This window comes from Choloepus didactylus, chromosome 14, assembly GCF_015220235.1.
Source record: "Choloepus didactylus isolate mChoDid1 chromosome 14, mChoDid1.pri, whole genome shotgun sequence".
NCBI classification, from domain to species: domain Eukaryota; kingdom Metazoa; phylum Chordata; class Mammalia; order Pilosa; family Megalonychidae; genus Choloepus; species Choloepus didactylus.
In genome coordinates this window covers 88,774,306-88,793,394 of record NC_051320.1, presented here as the reverse complement: position 1 = coordinate 88,793,394, position 19,089 = coordinate 88,774,306, and the positions used below count along the sequence as shown (strand labels likewise).

The 19,089-nt window shown below is 49.3% G+C and overlaps 2 protein-coding genes and 1 long non-coding RNA gene across 5 annotated transcripts in view; 2 read left to right on the top strand and 1 right to left on the bottom strand.

Moving 5' to 3' along the window:
- The first annotated feature begins 1,377 nt into the window (after positions 1-1,377).
- LOC119509283 lies at positions 1,378-2,881 on the top strand. Its single transcript, XR_005211665.1, has 3 exons — positions 1,378-1,579; positions 2,494-2,661; positions 2,825-2,881. It is a non-coding gene; the product is annotated as an uncharacterized LOC119509283 (long non-coding RNA).
- A 2,327-nt stretch (positions 2,882-5,208) lies between these two features.
- LOC119508908 (translation initiation factor IF-2-like) lies at positions 5,209-16,117 on the bottom strand. Its single transcript, XM_037802619.1, has 4 exons — positions 15,780-16,117; positions 15,452-15,555; positions 14,627-15,233; positions 5,209-9,456 (listed from the first exon to the last, which is right to left on the bottom strand). The coding sequence occupies exons 1-4, from the start codon at positions 16,115-16,117 to the stop codon at positions 9,348-9,350; spliced, it is 1,158 nt and encodes a 385-aa protein (XP_037658547.1). The 3' UTR covers positions 5,209-9,347.
- ST3GAL1 (ST3 beta-galactoside alpha-2,3-sialyltransferase 1) overlaps positions 15,136-19,089 on the top strand; it is a 91,173-nt gene continuing 87,219 nt past the window's right edge. Inside the window, exon 1 of one of the 3 annotated variants that reach the window (XM_037803221.1) lies at positions 15,136-15,498. The gene's annotated coding sequence lies outside the window, so the exon portion shown is untranslated. Of the gene's footprint in view, positions 15,534-15,759; positions 18,281-19,089 lie in introns of those variants that run through there. The other 2 variants (XM_037803223.1, XM_037803222.1) reach the window with 2 other exon arrangements.

The window sequence follows — 19,089 nt, the reverse complement described above, 5'->3', positions numbered from 1 at the left end:
CTTAGGCACAATTATAAGCAGGTTTAGCCTCTCCTTTGCAGTAACAAGCTTCATGCGGCCAGGCCCAAGACACAGAGCTCAACACATCAAGCTGTCAGTCCCCAGTGTTTGCGAGAACATCAGCAGCAATCCAGGTGAGGAAGTCCAACACCTCCGCATCCTCCCCCAGCTCCTGGGGGGGGGGGGCAAATATATATTTTTATTCTCTGCCGAAATTACTTTGGAATATATTGCTATTTCACTCTAACCTATACAGACCTACCATAGCTCACTTCCTATTCAAAGTTCCATGTAACTGTGGTGTTTGAACAAACTGACTGTAGAAGTTATATTGTTTAGAAAATACAGATCCTATAGCAAATAAACATTTCTTCCCTTGGCCTCACATGGAAGTTAAAGTTAACACACAGTCAGTTTCAATCTTTACCCTTTGGCCCGATTTGCCCTAGTCTTAACCAGATCTGCTTCATTCACTTCTCTAATTGAAGTCTGGGCTCTTTTTCAGCTTTTTTTTTTTTTTTTTAAAGTTGCTGTATGTGTTAATACTGACATTCACATCTGCCGAGCTTTAGCTCTGAGTTTCAGTTGTCACAGGGATATCCAATGTTCCAGAAACCAATCAAAACCTGGTGACTTTTGATATTCTGTCTTCTCAAGACCAAATCCTAAAGAATGCTTTTTTATATATTCAAACTGTCTTTGCAATTTTCCAGCGGGAAAATCACAGGGGATTTGTTTTTTAGCCTTGTAAAAAAGAGCTGCTAGAAACAATTAAATTCATTTGATTTGTTGCAGGTGGCACGGAAGCATTGCCAAATCAAAAGGGATTTTCTAACCTCTGTAGGTTGAATTTGTATTGGTAAAATGTTATTCATGTGAATATTTAGAAATCAAATAGCATTCCTAGATATTTGGCAATGTTCTCACTGTGTATGATATGCCCTGATCCTAATCTGCATGATATTAAACACCAGTATTTTATTTATTCTTAGAAAATGCTACATGTCAGAAGAACCACCAAATTTCCTTGTCAGTGATACTGTTTTTGCTCTGGTCCTTCTCTAAAAGTGCATGCAGTCAGCTACAGGCCACAGCTTCATCTTCAACAAGGAGGGACTTGAAAAGAGAAGCAAGGCAAATACATGAATTATGTGCTACCTATTCATTAACAACCTTGCCAAGTGTAAAGCTGAGACAGGACACAGCTTCTGCTTTGGTCTATGGTTGATGGCCTCAATACAAGTTAATTTTTAAATGTTTTTATTTCTGGAAGTAGCTTCATTTGGAAAATGTGAATGAGGGAATTAGGGCCTAGATTGTAAACTCTTGCAGCAGTCACGTTTGTTCCTGGGCCTTGGTTGTTCTACATTTTTGTGTTTTGTTCCATGTTTGTGTGACCTGGGAGCTCCCCTGAACTCTCGGGTCTGTGCAAAACTTGAGGCTCAGAGTTGGAGTTCTCGAACTCCTAAAGTACTGCAGAAGCAGCACTGATTCTAAAAGATGACTCCATACAGCAATTGTTGAAGAAGGTGAAACATGGGGTCGGACTCCAGTTGGAGCTGTGAGTTGGGCTGATCTGGTAAGGACTAATGTGAACCATAATATAGGGTCAAGGATGATATTGTCTGTATTTTAGGACTTTAATGTCTGTGTCAGACCAAAGGAGGAGAGATTTATTTTGTCCAAAATTTGAATTTTCTGTGGCATACTACCTGATTTAACCTGTCTGGTCAAGTTTACTTGGACAACCTAACAGCTTTATTTGATATGGAACTTAGAACAGGGAATAAGAGCTGGGTATTCTGTACAGGTGGATGTAATACCCTGATGCATTTCAGAGTGTTTTGGGTATAAAATGAAAAAGTACTTGCAAAGTCAGGACTGGGGAAGGAAAGCACGGAACTATGAAACTTCCCCAGCTGGGGAATTCCTGCTCTTCTCTCAAGCAATAGGGGCTCCCGACTTACTAAAACTGCAGAAAAGGAACTTTGCAAGGTCTAAGTCTAAGATCTGCTGCTTTTGGAAATCATAAATTATCCCCATTCGAATTTATAACAGGGAGCCTATGAAAATAAATGCTGGAATATATGAGCCTTGCCTCATAAAAGGAACTATGCTAATAAGCCAAGCCCTTGATCCTGAAGCTTGCACTTATGAAACTTTTTTCTGTGATGATGAAACTGAGCTTAATTGTGGTTGATGGCTAAGAGTCACCCCCTGGAAAAGTTCCTCGTTGCTCAAATGTGGGTGTGTGCTCTCTCTCTCCAAGACAAACTCTGCAAATAAACTCACTACTTTCCTTCTCCCCAGTGTGGGACCTGACTCCCGGGGGTGAACATCCCTGGCACTGAGGAATTAATACCCAATGTTGATCAGCGAGGCTTTGGGAAAAGGATCTTGATCAGAGGGGGAAACAGTAAAATAAAATAGTTTCTATGGCTAAGAGATTTCAAATGGAGTCGGGAGGCGATAATGGAGGTGGCTTTTATGCAGGTCTCGACTACATGTCACAGGCTCCCACAGTGTGATCCCAAAACCAGCTACATGGCTGCAAGGAATCAACAATGGGCCCAGCTGTGCCCCACTGGGGTACGTGTTTTTCTGTATTTGGATAACTGGAGAATAAAGCCTGGACGCTGCCACCCTAAATGGCCGCAGGAGGTAAGAAAGCCCTCCCCCAAAACTATGTGGGAAAATATAAAATCACAACTCCCTGAAAGCCTTCCTGCTGGTATTCTCTAATTGCTCCATAAATCCTCATCCTGGATATTCTCCTCTTTGGGCCACTCATAATAAAACTCATCACACAATTTGTTTCCCAAAGGCTTCAAGCTGCAAGACTCTTCCCATTTCACCAGTCGGTGTACGCTGGCACTTCACCACGGAAGAGACCCGACAGTATCTACATATGCGAGGAAAACATTTCCATCCCTCAACCCCTCCCAGCATGAAGTAGTTAGAGCAGTCATTGCCTCTCATCCCTCAGGACTGAGGAATCTTACAACAAAAAGTGTGGGGTGGGGGTGGGGGTGCTGAAACTGCCACTTACCAACCCCATTTCCACAGAAGTAGCCCCTCCCTATTGGCTTGAAAAAATTTCCAGTTCCTTCCTCTGAGCTCCCACCTCCTCAAGTCTCTTCAAAAGAAGCTGGCTTCACTGCAAGTAGAGTTACTGTCTCCTTTCCCTTCACAGCACCTGCTAAGGCCAATTCTGATGGGTTCTAGCCACTGAGTGAGCTAAGCCTCCATTTTCAGACCAGGCATGATTTGCAAGAGAGAATGCTCTGCTAAACCCAGCCCTTTAAGTCCACTTTCCCCAGACAGTGTAAAACCCCAGACTCCATTTTGTTCAGAGAGATTGTCTGAGGTTCTTCATCCAATCTCATTGCTGGTTGATTATGCAATAAACTCTCTTCTCAAAATCCTGGTGTTGCGGCATTGACTTCTGTGTGCACCGTGCAGACGAGCCCACTTTTGGCGACAACAAAGGCATGGAGGCTGAAGAAAGCACGGAAAATAGAAGATAGAGCTGGAGTCGGGTGCTGCTGGAGCACACAATGTAATGGGAAGGGAGAAGAGAAACAGGATTTGGGGTGGAGAGGAAACCCAGGGTAGCCCACGAAGGTCCGTGGGTGCCATGGTGAAGGGCCTGTCACCTTATCCCACAGGTGAGAGGACACACGAATCTTCGTGACCCAGGACCACAGGTGCAGGTGGAGAAGGAAATCACAGCACATCATCCAACAGGAGGCTTTGCCATTGAAGAGGCCAGTGGGTTCCAGCTGTGTCTCTTGGTGGCCCCTGATCCTTGGGAGTCATCTTAACACTGCTGTAGCGGGCAGAGGAAGGCCGAGAAGGCAAGGCCTGGGTCCCTTCCCTGCACTGAAGATGTCTTTTTGTATACTGGGTTGTTTCAGCCATGAAATTTGGTTGCAAGTAACAGAAACAGACCCTTTAGTTACGAATAGATTTGAAATGGGAAATTTTATAATATCTATGCTACCACATTAAAAAAAAAGGGAAGGGGCGGGACAGGAAGTCAATGGAAAGATGTGGGTTCATGGTTCATTCACATAATCAAAAGGAAAGCTCAGCAATTATGTCTTAATCATAATTATAATGGTTAACATACATTGAGCACCTTTTATGTGCTATTTTAACAGCTTTGCATATATTAATTCACTTTAGCCTTAACAACAGTACTATGAACTGGGTATACTATTATTATCATCTTGACTTTATGGATGATGAAACTAAGACTCAGGGTAAGGAACCAACCCAAGGTCACACAGCTAGGAAGCACTGGAACTGTGATTTAAATGCAAAAATCTGTTTTCAGAACCAGTGCTCTTAATTATTATGCCAAAAAATAGGAAGCAGGAAGGTAAAGGCCAGTGATCTAAGTAGAAGGAATTGAAGAACAGTCTCTTCTGGGAAGTGGCGCGGATGACAGGCTAGCGAGGGAAACTTGCCACCCTGCAGCCAAGGAGGGGGAGGATCCTTGACTGACAGTTTCCCCTACTTGGAAAGGGGAAGGGTTGTTTCTGAAAACAAAGGCCAGCACGGGGTTCCACAAACTAAAACAGAGTTCTACTCCCGAAAGAAAAAAGAAATTATCCCCTCTTATTTGGTACGTGAATAAATAAATACAAAAATGTGAAGTTGTCACTGTGAGGTTTTTAAAAATTATTTGTTATCTATGAGGGCAGCCTTTGTGCATAGGAAAAAATCATTTAATATGTGTTTTTAGAAAGTATTATGATACATTTTATTTTTGGAAATAAAAAAAGCCGGTGTTCCTTAGGCCTTTGAATTCACCATACAAATCTACATAAACATAGACTATATGTTAACAATTAACCTTAAACAATGAGTCCAGAAAACAACTCAATTCCTTAAATCCCCTCCAATGTTTAAACTGATAGGACAAGCAAAAGCCTTCTCAAGTACTCAAACGTCTATTAAATCTAATGAGTTAAACTTATAAATAGTGTGGCTTTCAGGTTCTTTTAAACAATCAAACATAGCATATTTTCCCAGTATTTTCTTCAAAATTTTCAATGAAAAAATACAATTCTAAATTAAACTACTGTTTAGTTATATTTTAAACTGGGATTATAAAACTAATTTGTAAAAAAAAAAACCAAAAAACAAAATATTTTTTATTATACATACTTCAAATACCTAACATATACTATTTCCCCACAAGTATTATTTCTGTGATTCATTTTCCCATCTCTATATAGATTCTAAACTTTCCCAGGGTGGAAAGGCGCTTAGCACTAGGAGACTAAACAGTTGTGTTAATAGCACAAGCAAGTACCATTCTGACCTTCTGAGCTTATCAGCCATAGATTTTTGGCCAGAACACAGCATGTGAAGGGCATAAGCGGTTTTTTCTCCATCAAAGTTGGGCATCCTAAATCTTTTTTCTAGTTGCTATGGCAACAAGCAACTCCAAGTCCACACTTTACAGATGGATCCAGTTTCTGCACCTTTGTCCCTGATCTAAGTTCAGTGATCTAAACTCTTTTAAACCTACACACAAACTGCTACTTTATCCCAAATATGCATCCCCCCTCTTTGTAGCAATAGAATCTCTGACTCAACACATGTGTCCCTAGGATAGGGAATGTTTTTACCAGCATCCCTTTCAGGTAGACAGCTAGGGGTTACCTGGGAAATAAGTTTGAGCAGAAATGGTGAGGGGAATCTTCAGGAAATGTCCTTAAAGGTAAAGGCTATACTTTAACCTCCTAGAATGCCTGCAACAAAGATGTGATGGCTGGAACTGGAGCAACCAACCTGGACCACGAGGTAAATTTGGGGCTGTATGGCATGCACTTGGTAAAACAAAAAGGTGGATGACTCCTGGTTCCTGATACTGTAGGAAAGCATACTAGCCTTGTTCACCTGTGCTTTAAAGGGAGAGAAATTAACTCCTATCTTGTCTTAGCCACTGTTTTGTTGAGTTTTCGGCAGCCAAGCCTAATCCTAACTGCTAAAACACTATGACCTGATTTGCTTGGATGAAATTCTGAACACTGCACAAGATTCTTCACTGTCCAGCTGTTTTCCTGCCCAGTTGAATTCAGCTTTCTCCCCATGTCTGGCTTTAGACCATAGTCCTGAGGTCACCCTAACAACTCAAATGATTTTGCCATATTCACACCCAAGATTAGTGGCAGGTCCAAGATTCAAACCACATCTATCTCCTAAAATTGAGGCCAGAGCTCCTGACATAACCTCCAGATAGGTTTAGCTGCTTCCAGGATTATTAAATGCAGATCATTAAAGGCACCACCAAAACATTTGGTAAATTGATGCACATAAAAATAGCAACAGCTGACATACTAAGCACTTCCTATATGCATGGCCCATTTAATGCATAACCTCATTTAACCTTCCCAATCATCCTTGAAGGCTGATACATCATCATCCCCATTTTAGGGATAATCAAGCTGAGGCTAGATGTCTTGCCCTCATTCACACAGTAGCTCCATTCCCCAAACCACTAAGTGAGAGAGGGCCTCCCTCCCTGCGTGCTGTGTGCTCTCTGTATTGTCTTAACTATTAAAAACAAAAGAAAAAAGACAGCCACGAAAGTTAACCTCTTAAGTTACAAATGAAAATAGAGAAACTATTTCAGGGCATCCTTTTTATTTTCAACAACCTATATGGATTTTATCTTCATTCCTTTCAAATATAGACACCTTATTTTCTAAATGGGATATACAGACTTGGTTTTAACTGGGAGAAAAACATGTTCTTCTTTGCAAACAAACAAAAAAAAAAATGCAAATTCAAAATTAAGGCCCCCATCACAGGATGGCTTTTAAAGGAGAGAATGACAGAGCTTTCTTCCTTGGGGAGGCAGAGGCCTGAGATCTGGCAACTACCAAACCATGTAACTTTCCATTCTCATTTATAAAATACATTTGCAGGAATGTTGACAAGTACAATAATGCAGAAGAAAGATACTTGAATTAGTAATGGCCACCATTTACTGAATGCTTACTAAGTACCTGGCACTGAGCTAGTATTTCATGTCTACAATCCCTCTCCTTAAAGGACAGGCAGATACTGTGAGTCTCTTTTCTGCAGATGAGAAAGGGAAGACTTAGAAGTCTAAGTGGCCTGCCCAATGCCAAGAACACACGCTCCAGACTCCACTCTGGTCTCGAGGCCTTGCTGCTTCCCCCATCGAGCAGGGCTGCACATCAGTCCGCTCTGTCTGTCCTCTCCCTCAGTCTCCCAGGTTAAGGTGCTGATTTTTAAATGTCACAAGGCCATAGCATAGAACACTTTGAATCTCTGAAGAGCCGCTCAATTTATTTTCAAGAATGAAGATGCTAACCTAGGGGTATTGCACAGATTTCAAATCCAGCAATTGCATTCTGCCTGTTTTGGCTTTACACAGTGGGGTAATCATAGACAAACATAAAGGCACAAAAGGTTTCCAGTCACAAGGCCCCGCAGAGGTCATCTGAGATGGTGGCTTCAAATATTGGAAAGTTTTGTCCAAACGGCAACCCACATGGAAGCTGATACACGTAATTTAAGGCATCTTTGTCTGCTCCTTCTCATCTCCCTTCTCACGGCACCTTGTGCTTCTCCTCTGAAGCACTTTGCATGATGACTATCAATCATTCATTCGTAACTCCTGCCCTCCTCTGCTAGAACGCCAGCTCCCTGAGGGCAGGTGCAGTGCCCACGCCGTATCCCCGTATCCAGCCCAGGGCCTGGCATACAGCCAACGCTCAATGAGCATTTGCTAAATTTATTCATGCATATGGGTGCCCACTGTGAAAGCCCTCAGGTCCCACAGAACATAGTTTGAAAACAAAGCTCTACCTTAACCTCCTAATTATACAGTCAAGAAGACTGATGTCAGAAGAGGTAAACTGTCAACAGTCAGGTGGCTACAAAGGAGCAAAGCCAGGAATGGAAGCCAGGGCATCTTAGCAAAAGACCTGGGCCCCGGGCCCCACCGGGATCTGTGGCTGAGCGCTGAGCACTGTTCTGTCTCTAACTGCAGCCCACCCAGCCCCTGCCGCCGTACAACAGAAGGAACTTGTTCAGAAAGGCAGTTTGCTTGATCTCACTGCAAGTCTACTGAATTCAGAATCTCTGGGACAGAGGCCAAGGGCCTTATATTTTGAATAAGTCTCCCCAAACCCTCTTATGCACATTAAAGTTTGAGAAGGGGGGCTCTAAGTGTTCCTTGTCTGGACTCTGGTGATTGTCTCCTTCCTCCGGGTGGCTCAGTCATCTGTAATAATTCTCCTGCTGGGGGCCAGATCAGAGACCTCTGATGGAGAAGGGGGTGGTTATCGATACAGAATCAAGTGCTCGATGAATCATTTATTCCACAAACATTTACCGAGAACCACCATGTCCTCAGGGCTCTGTCCTTGGCCCTCTTTCCATTTTCCACACTCTCTTCAGGTGATCTCATTCGCACCTGGCTTCCACCACCACCTGATTGCTCCTCTGTGAATCCAGCCCAGCTCCCCAATCCTGGAAATGCAGCTGTCTGTGGCTGTGTGGCTTTTTAAAACATGGCTCCAAATTCTGCACATTCTCCCATAGAAAGGTGGAGTCTAGATCCCTTCCCCATTGGCTTGTGACTGCTCGAATAATAAGAGTACAGTGAAGTGATGCTGTTTTCCCTCTGAAGTTAGGTCATAAAAGGCCTGTGGCTCCAACCCTGTTCTCCTGGAAGGCTCACTCCTGGATGCTCGCTCTCAGACCTTAGCCCCAGGCGTGGAGAGGCCACGCGGATGTGCTCTGGTGGACATGCCCAGCGGAGTCCAGCCTTCAAGTCGGCCCAGTCCTGGTCCCAGACATAGAGTGAAGAAGCCGCCAGAGGACTCCAGCCTCAGCCGTTTGAGTACCCCAGTTTCAAGTCTCCCCAGACATAGTGGGGGCAGAGAAGAGTCATCCCTTCTGGGTTCTGGCTAAATTCCTGACCACCCAGAATCCATGAGCATAACAAAATATCTATTGTTTTATGTCTCTAAGTTTCGGGGTGTTTCGTTATGCAACAATAGGTAACCAGGACAAGCTGTAACTGGATGTCCCACAAGAAAGGGAAAAGTGACATGTAAAAATGGTACTCATCTCTCCTCCTTCCTAGGAGACTCCATATTTTGGAGATTGCCATCACCCACCCATTATCAGCTAGGGTTGCACTTGGGCTGCAAGTAACAACAACAATGAAACTAACTATGGTAGCTTAAATAAATAAGTCTGAGTATTGATGCTTGTTTTCTTTCACAAAACAAGAGATCCCGAGATAAGGTGTTACCAGCATTGATTCCACTGCTCATTGATGCTGTTGGAGATCAAAGATCTTTCTCTTTTAACCCCATCATTCTCAGGCAGGTCTCATGACCCCAAGATGGTTGCTGCTGCTCCAGACATCTCATGCGTGTGGGGGGAAAAAAAAGGATTCTGTTGCAAGAAAGACATAGGAGGTGGATATTGGGGACAGTGTAACCAGCAATATCTCTTTTCCCTCTTCCTCATTGCCCCTGACCAATCGTGGATGTGCTCTATCCACTTTACCTACTCTCAAACTCATTTACACTTTCTGAGGTTTCTGCTACTTCCTTAGTAGCAGACCCCTAATATCACTTAGGTCACCAACGTAGTAGGTCTGTTGCTTCCAGTCTGAACTCCTCCCTCCACGTTGCTGCCTGAGGGGTCTGGCCAGCATGCAAACCTGATGATGCATTCACTGCCAGCCCCAACACATAAAATTCTCCACATGCTCTCAAAACAAAGCCCAAACCCCTCCACGTGGCTTGTGGGGTTTTGTGTGACTCGACGAACTCATGCACCATACATACCAAATCACCTTGCTCTAACACCTCATTCACCATGAGACCCCTGGAGACCCGACCTCCTAAAACTGGCCCTCTCAGTGACCTCACTAAGCGGTTTTTACCCTATCACAGCATAGGCCAAAGGTGCTGAAATAACCAGCAACTGTCAGTCCCGAATCAGGTGGACTCTCTGGACATGGGAGCTGTCCACCTCTTTGCCTCCAGCACTTAGCATAGTATCTGGGATTTCCAGGGAATGAGTAGGCTGTAAGCTAAGCCTCAGAGTGGATTTTCTAGAAGGAATGGTGGGGGTTCAATTGGCTGATGTGTGTAGAACACAGGTGCGGTAGGACATTTATTGAAATATTAATTTGTGCTTTTTGTCCCCTATATCTTCCCATTTCCCCCGTTTCAAGACGGAAGTCAGACACTGATATTTTCTTGCCTCAAGAACTCTGGCGTGTGGGAAAATGAGAAGTTGATTGTAGATAAGCTTCTTTGAAATCAAGCTTCAATCCCCTGACACAGGAGAAGGGGATGCTTCTGCAAGCTGTGGAGAATGGAAGCCACCACTCAAGGAGCACCCTAAGGAGAGGTCAGGAGGGGGGTCTGGTGTACCTGGGAGGCGGGCCCCTTGGCAAGGATGCTTTGGAGCACTCGTCCTCCTGGGTTCTGCAGCTTAGGACAGTGGGAAACTCTGCTGAAGTTTGGAGGACTGCTAAGTACCAGGGCCTGATTAGACCCCTGGAATTTTGTATACCTCAGGGGAAAGGGAGCCCCATGATGGCTGATATTGAATCCTCACCAGCCTAGCAAGAGGGGGATCTGTGTTGGTTTTGAGAACAAAACATGTAATGTAACCCAAGTTTCAGGGCTGAGTCATACATGATATACAGGGCTTGTAAAGAGGAGCGATGGAAGAAAACAAGTGAGAGACATACACTGGGACCTCACAAAGAAGGACGTTACCGGTAGGCTCAGAATTTAGGACTTAGCTCCCTTGATAAAGGGAAGCCATTGAAGTTTTAGTTTTTAAGGGTTTTGAGCTTCAGGAAAATGAATCTGGCTGTAGCTGTGTACCAGTTATCAAGTGTTTGGCTGCAAATAATGGAAACATGACCTAAAGGGGTTTAAATAAAAGAAAGAATTTTATTGGCTCGTAGAACAGGAAGTGCATGGATAAGCTTCAGGTATGGCATGATCAGGGCTCCAGATCCACCTGTCCTCAATTTTACTTCCTCCATAGCCATGGATGCCCCTGAATAGACATTGCAGCATATCCAGTTGGAGAGAAAAATGGGCTTCCCACAGCTTACTCTTAAGAGCTTCTTTCTTAGAAGACTCAAATAAGTTTCTTTCTTTATCTTTTTGGTGCAAATGGGTTAAATCTACTATTTCCAAACCAATTTCTGGCAAGAAAAGGGTGGTCATGGCTGACCTAGACTAATCATCTGGCTTGGCATGGATGTTGGGTTTAATGTATGTGGGTAGTATAGACTGCATGGCTCCTGATTAATAGTTCTGCTGACCCCGACGGCCTCTGAGATACTCAGAGTTGGAAGGGGGCTTCAGGGCCATGCTTCTACACTCCCTCCAATACAAAATCCCCAAATGGCTCTCCTCCCGCATGTTCACCTGAGAGGTGGGCACGCACTGCCTGGGCAGCCGCTCAGAGTTGGAAGATGACCTGTGACGCAGTGGGGCCTGCCAATCTGAGTCCCCTCCAGGAAAAATGGAAACACTGAGCCAATGGACGGTGGGAGGCGAAGCTGAGAGGACTGTTGCAACAGTGGCCATGATATAGAGGGTCTGGGACTGCAGATCTGCAGCCGACTTGAAGAGCAGACCCCAAGGTTCAAGAGAGCTGAGAAAGACAGACAGACTGAGACAGAGAGACCTGAGCTGCTTCTCTCCTTTTGGCTTCTTACTTCCAAATTCAGTCTTATATCCCTGTATAAAATCTCTTTTTTTCTCTTTAAGGAAGTCTGAGAGCTCCTCATAGCCCTAAAAGCACCGAGTAGAACCTCGTCCAAAACACACATGCCCAGAAGCTCTGCACTCACCTCTCACCAACGAGCCCTTTGCTTTCCTGCACAGTCACTGAGATGGGGTCAGAGCCCATTAGGATCTTTCCATTCTGATGTGCCAAGATGGGGGCAGGGAAAAGATGAAAGCAAGTTCCTTAGCCATGATTCCTGAGAGCTTTGCTGCTGCTGCTCTGAAAACATGGAGGGTGGCCATGAACATTAAATCAAAGTCACGGCCCCTGGGGGACACACTGCCCAGACACTCCCAGCAATGGCTGTCACCAGCTGTTCTCTGGCAGGCCCGTTGGGAGACACACTCGGGGTGACAAAGAAGAGTGCACACACACACAACCCTGACACCGCCCGGATCTGGGCTCCTGGAAATTGTCCAGTGGGTTCAGGAGTGCTGCTTGCATGGAATGTCACAATTCCTCCAGAAAAGGGGGAGAGGGAGAGAGGGCCTCCCCACTACCTGGGAAGAAATATAACAGAAAGGAAGTGGAATGGGAAAAAGCCTTGGCTGGGCTAACCCAACAGATGGGAAAGATGCATCTGACGTACATCTTTCTATATGGATAAGGTGACGACTGATGTGTGTTTCACCAGAGCCACTCAATAATGAATTTCCATCTCACCGTAGAGTCATCCAGGGGAACTGCCAAGAATCCAGGGCTGAAACTGGGAGCAGGTTTGGATTCCTGGCTACAAGGCTTAAGAGCTGGGTGACCTGGGGCCACTTATTTGCCTTATCTCATCCTCTTTCCATAGAATCTACTAGGAGGTAGGTCATATATTAGCAGAGCATTTTCCGTATTAAAGTGCTTTCCCATAGTTGATCTTATTTGATCCTTATATTAAATAACACTTCTTTTATTAATTGATTCAGCACCTCTTTATTGAGCAGCTACCAAATAGTAAGCAGCGAAATGGGTGTTGCAGACAGCAGGGAGCAAAAACAAACACATCACTGGCCACAGAACTTAGAGTCAAGTCAGAAGGCAAGCACCCACCAAATATGGTGATACATATAATCACGCAAATCAATGTAGCAAACGCCGTGGTCAGGGGTTCCTGTGAGGTAAGCAGGATGACCGCTCCTGTATTTCATTCCTCTCTGGTATTTCACTTGGAAGATGTGCTGAGCCCCACTTCCAAAGACTAAGAGTACGAGTGATCCTTGCTAGAAGGTTCCCTGCTGGAAAACATTGCTACTGGAGAGAAGAGTAACTTATACTGCTAGGAAACCTCTCCTCTCCCCTCCCTTGCCCACATATATGTAAAAGCATTTGGTGGGGTGGGGTAGGTGGGGTGCACACCCTGACCCCTATCTCAGAAAAATGCTTCCAGGCAGCATCACCCCCTTTCTGGAATTGAAATAAGATCCAGTGAGTCCTGATGGGGACAGGCAAGAGGTCATAGAGCAGTAGGAGAAAACTCCAATGAAGGTGAGGTTGAATTGTTCAGGAGAAGATGGTGGACTGAAGTTGAGGCAGAAATAATTCTTTCTGACAACTGAAATCCTCAGTTTTGGCTTCTAAGACCTCCAACTGAGGAAATGTCTCACATTGCTGAGGGCAAGCTCCTTTGATGATTGTAAATGCAAACTGCAGTAGATGCAATCAACTGATTACAGATACAAAGCTATCTATGGAATACCCTCACAGTTACAATCATGCTAGTGCTTGCCTGACCAAACAAATGGACACCAAAACCTAGGCAACTTGACACACAGAATTAACTACCATATCTCTCCTTCTAGTAACAGCTTTTCTTATCCCCCCCTCCTTTTTAAATCAGTTTCCCTTGTACTTCTCTCTTCCTTCTCTTCTCTTAACATCTCCCCTTTTCTCTCCTGAGTCTCCAGGGTCTTCCCCAGTACTTCTAGGGTAGGCCATATCCTCGCTATGTACAGAGACAGATCTGGAGAAGTACATGGGCCATACAGCCTACTTTTCTTGAGCACTTACTATGTGCTAAGTAGGGGTCTCAGGGTTTGACATGCATGAATTCATTTAGTCATCACAGCAACCTTATGATAGAGACACTATTATTAGTCCCATTTTCACAGATGAGGAAACCAAGGCACAGAGTTAAGTCAACTGAGAGGTGCAGTAACTAGCAAGATCACACATCAATTGAGTAGCAGTGCAGGACCTGAACCCGGAAGTCTGCCCCAGGCAGCCTGATCTGAGGGCTTACTGCAAGCATCTCTGATGAATGAAGGCTTTCTCTTTCTCTCTCCTTCCATTGCAAAAGGCAGAGCTCTCCTACTGGAGCAAAAAGGATGCTGCAAGAATTAACTGACCCCTGGGCCAGGCCTTGCCTCTTACACTATCAACATTCCTCAGAAAAGTTGGGAAAGAGGTCAAGTTCCAGCCAGGGGATAGGAGTTGTAAAAGCAGATTTTTAAAAACTCCCTTTTCAATCTTGTGCACAGCATTCGGCCTCTAATCGACCGGCACTTTGCTCTCGGGCCGCCCATACATCTTACCATAAAAGACAAGAGTGCCGATAACCTCAAACCTGACCCCCAAACGCTGAAGCTCCAGCCCCAGGTCGATTCAGGCTGGCCTCTACCCGGGTTCCCCCTGCTAGGCCCTAGCCCTGTTTCTGGAAAGCGCTGCAGCCTCCCCATCTGGGAGGAAAAAAACAGCGGCAGGCTGGTGAGCCAGGGAGGGGGCCGGGCCGCGGTGCCCAGCTCTGCGGCTCCGGATCTTCGGCCTCCTCAGTCCCCCAACCCCGCCGCGCCCCCCACCCCCCAAATCCCACCTCGAAATCCTCGCCCTTAGAGGAAGTCGGTGGCTCTGCCCGGTCGCCGACCGGGGGATCGGCCCCATCTCGCCACCGTGAAGGCGGCGCGGGCTCTTCTGGGCACCCGCGCGTCTTCTCCGCGCGCTGCCGTCGCCTCCTCCCTGGGCCTGACACCCCGGGTGCCCGGCCATCTGGCCGCTCCGCCCGAGCCCCACCATCCGGCGGGCGGCGGCATCCGCGCGGGCAGCCGCGGAGCTGTCTCCGCAGACTCCCTCACCGAGCGGCGATCGGGTCCCCGCGCCGCCTCCGGCGTCTCCCGGCCGGCCTGCGCCGGGCCCGCGGCGGCCCACGTGGCCCGGAGCGCTATCTTGGGTTCGCAGGAAGCCCGGAGCCAGGGGAAAGCCGAGCCCAGTTGCGGCGGGAGGGCGGGCCGGCCGGGGCTGGGGGGGCGCGGGCCCCCGAGGGGCGGGCTTGGCGGAAGGAGAGGAGGGCGCCGCGCAGGGGAGGCGCCGGCGCGCCCCGGCTCCCGGCCCCGGCCGGCCAGGGAAGGCAGCCCCTCCCCGGGCGCCCCGCCTTCCCCTGCCCGTTACAGCCGGGGGAAGGTGCTCGGGAGACCGCTCCCATCCTCACCCCGCCTCCCCGCTGCCCCGGCCCCTGCCCCCGCCGGCGGAGCCCCACTATGCCAGACAGTTTCGACACTTTGCAAAGACAAAGAGCCCCAGACCAGAGGGAGGAGGAAGAGGAGGAGGAGGAAGAGAAGGAGAGACTGAAAGAAGAGGCGCTGTGAGCTGAGAAGGGGGCGAGTGTTAGGACACCCCCCGCCCCTTTTATTCTCCTCCCAACCTCCTCCTCCCCCAAACCCAGCAAACTCCAGCGTGTCTCCAGCCGCGGTGAGTGAGCCCTCGGAACCGAACCCGGACCCGGGGTACGCGGGGGTGCGCCGAGAGCTGCGTCCGCCAGAGTTGGGGCTCGGGCAGTTTCGTGCGTGTTTTCGGAGTGGAGGGTGATTGCCCGGCCCCGGGAACAGAAGTGGTGGAGAGGAGATTGGGAGGGTGTGACACAGAGGTGGGACTGAGGACCTCGACTCCGGACGCTGGGAGGAGGACCTACGTAGGGAGACCCCGACCACCGGGGTCTTTTGGGAAAGGAAGGTGGCTGGGGAGGAGGTTACGGCTCAGGGGTCTTGAACCTTTGCTGGAGAAGCTGCCGGGGTAGCTCGGCGGGGAGTCTGCGCCGGGGTCGGGACAACGGCCCCCGGGCGGCCCCAGTGACACTGCACCCGGCGCCGGGCTGGGAGATCCCGGCGGAGCGGCCAACGGGGCCGCCGGGGGAAGGAGAGCCCGCGGGGCGGCGGGGTTCGGGCGCACTCCAGCGGAGCCGCAGTCGTGGGCCGGGACGCCGCGGAGGCGCGAGGAGGACGCCGGTGAGCGGGAGCAGTGGCCGTGGGACGCAACCGGAATCGAGGCTCCAAATCCGCGGCGAGCAGGCGCAGACCAGGGAGGTGGCCATTGGCCCCGGGGACGCCCCCGGTCTGCGCAGCTCCGGGGTCGGAGAAGTTGGTGACCGGGACAGGGCAGCTGGACGCGGCGTGTTGGACAGTGTGGGGCTCCCGAGTGGGCGAAAGGGAGCACGACGGGAGTGGAGCCAGTGGCTACTCGAAACTCTGAGTCCGCCCCAGCCCCGTTAGGCGCCCCAGCTGCCGCGAAATAATGTGACAAAAGTTAGGAACTTGCCTGCGTCTCTCGGTGCGTGACCTATGAGGGGCAGAGGCCTCCCCTTATGGAGGCTCACGCGGGCAGGGACCTCTGGCACTGGGGCAGTGCGCTCGGGTGGGGAGATAGCCAGATGCTGACCTGGACCGTGGCGCAACTTCGAGCGCCTGCTTTCTCTAGGCGGAGTGTGTCTCAGCGTGACCTTGCGGGAGGAGGCGCGGCTGAACTTGAGATGGGGCATGAGGCTGCGCCCTGGCCCAGCGCGCCTTCGCCCTGCCCTGCGCCTCCGGTTTTAAGTGAAGGGTGTCCTGGTCGCTCGGGATCCCTTCGCCGGTCGGAGCGCCGAGTCTCTCCTTCCTCCTACCCGAGGGTCCCTCTCCGCGCCTGTGACGCGCGGGGCGGGCTGGGGGCGCTGGGCAAAGGTGCACGTGTGCGCCCAGAAGCGCACGCGTGGGTAGGGGCTGGGGCGATCACTGCGTCTCGCGGGCTCCCGGCGTCCCACAGAGGGAGGCAGCAGTGACCCAGAAGGCAGTGACTTAATCGCCTTGTCGCCGCATCAGGCATTCTCCTGGGTTTCACGTGTGAGCCTCCGGGGACCTCCCCGTTTTTCCTGGCTCATTCGTCTCGTGGGTTCCCCCGCTTATTTGTGCCTAGATGGTTATCCAGGGAGACAGCGAGCGCCCTTCCCGGTTTTGCGGCTGTGTGTGTGTGTCTGTGTGTTGTGTGCGTACTCGCCAGCGGGAAAAATGAGATGAGCGATATCCAGTGGTTGCCGCCGCGCCGCAGACGTCGTAGGTGCAAACGCGGCTTTTGAAAATGCTTTTAGGATGGAAGGCGGCCGGCAAGGGCCAGGACGCGCACGCCTCCCCTCCGCTTCCCCAGTTCTACAATTTAACTCAAATTCATGTGCCGAGTGAAGCCTTTTGGGTTTCCAGAGTGCGTTGAGCACCCACTACGTGCGGGACTCTGCACCAGGTTTATTCCTGGAAGCTGCGGGCGAGCCGCCTGAGAACGCCCCGGCGCCTCCAAAAAGACAAGATGCACTGCCCCCTACTGGCTGCTTTGGGAACTGCTCTGCGGTGGGTAGGGGTCGCCAATGACAGGGGGCTTGGGGCCACTCACTGCCCCTCCCCGTACCTCCCCTTCCCTGTTGCCCAGACAAACGCCCCGGCCCAGACATTTCCTGAAACCCGGAGGTTGACTGAAAAGACCGACCGGGAGTTCATTATTCTATCCATGTCCCGTCCCCTACCTCTGCCTAGATCTGGGGGTATGGGGGGTGCAGGGGGCTCTTCCTAGGCTCCCATCCTCTGTCTTTAGGCTTGAGACAACCTCTCCTAGTCTCAGTTTCCTTATCTGTAAATTGGGACTAAGACTACTACTTCACAAATACATTGTACAGAATAAATACTACCAATCACATGTGTACATGCATGCCCTGACTTCAAAATCATATAGATCTTGCTGAATACATAAATGAAAATGAATAGAGGGCTCCTTCTCCTGCCTTTCCCTATCTCACGAGCCCTGACATTCTCTGGACCCACATTTGCTGTCCAGGTTGTGGCGTTGGGACCAGGCCAGGGTGTGAGCCTGAGCAGGGCGTTCGCCTCACCTCACTTGGCCGGCGGGCCGGAGTGCCCCACCCCAGCACTAGGGTGAGAGGAAAACAGGAAGTGTAGCCAGAAATGATGGCAGACGGTTTCTTCAGGGGGTGTGGATTCTGCTCCGTGCAGCTCTGCCCCAGCAAGCGGAAGCAACAGCCTTCTTCTGCAGGCCAGACTGAGTTTGGACTTGCAGACTCCGGCCGGGCTCCCCAGCCCTGCTCCTGAAGTCTGGGTGGGGGCTGCACAGAATCAGCCATCACCCATGCCGGGCGCCCTTGGTCCCCAGGTGTGGAGGGCAGGGAGGGGTCCCTGGAACCCTGGATTGTTGGGGTTGCTGTGGGCCTCTGTGCCAGGTAAGTCTCTCTCTCCCCCTCTTCTAGAGGTGGGCCCGGAGCCAGGACACCACCCCTGGCTGCTATCGACAGCCCCCAGACAGGGGCCTCTCAGACATATGACTCTACAGCCCTCCTGGTCAGTTACCCTTGCTTGAGTCAGTTCCGGTGGAGAGAGCTGCTGACTCAGAAGATTTAAATTTGCACAGGGCTTTGCCCGATGGGATCCAAACCTTAGCTCTCACCTCAGGCCGCCTCCCACACCACCAAAAGCAACCAAGAAGTAGAAAAATAAACTCTGACCATCATCTTGTCTTTCCGGTGCCTTCCATTGGGCTCTAAAGGCATGTACTCCACAGGCCAGTGGGAGAGCCATCCTGGTCACAGAGAATTCTAGAATAAGGCTTACAGACAGCTTTGCTTAATTATGTGCCCCCGTTGTGGAAGCTTCAGGTTCCCCCTGCGCAGGCCTGAGGGGCTGCGAGCTCTCTCTTGCTTTAATTTGGCCGCAGGAGTCCAGACAAGAAAGCCTACATTCCAGTCTCCGTGGCCACACTCAGTGGTTTTGCCTCGGGGCTCTAAAACTATTCCCAGCTCAGGTCTCAGCTTCACTCTCTGCAAAATGGGAGGCTTGGCATCTGCTGACGGTCCCCTGGTTCCATTAAAGCATTTTCATTGTGAAGAAAGCCTCCACCTCATTTACTTTCACTTTTCTCAGAACTCTCTGGGGTTACCGCCCCCTGCCCTTGCCTGGGAGGGCTGGACCACCCCCACCCCGAGCCCAGGACCCACCAGGCCTCCCGGAACCTGCCTTCTCATGGCTGAGTCAT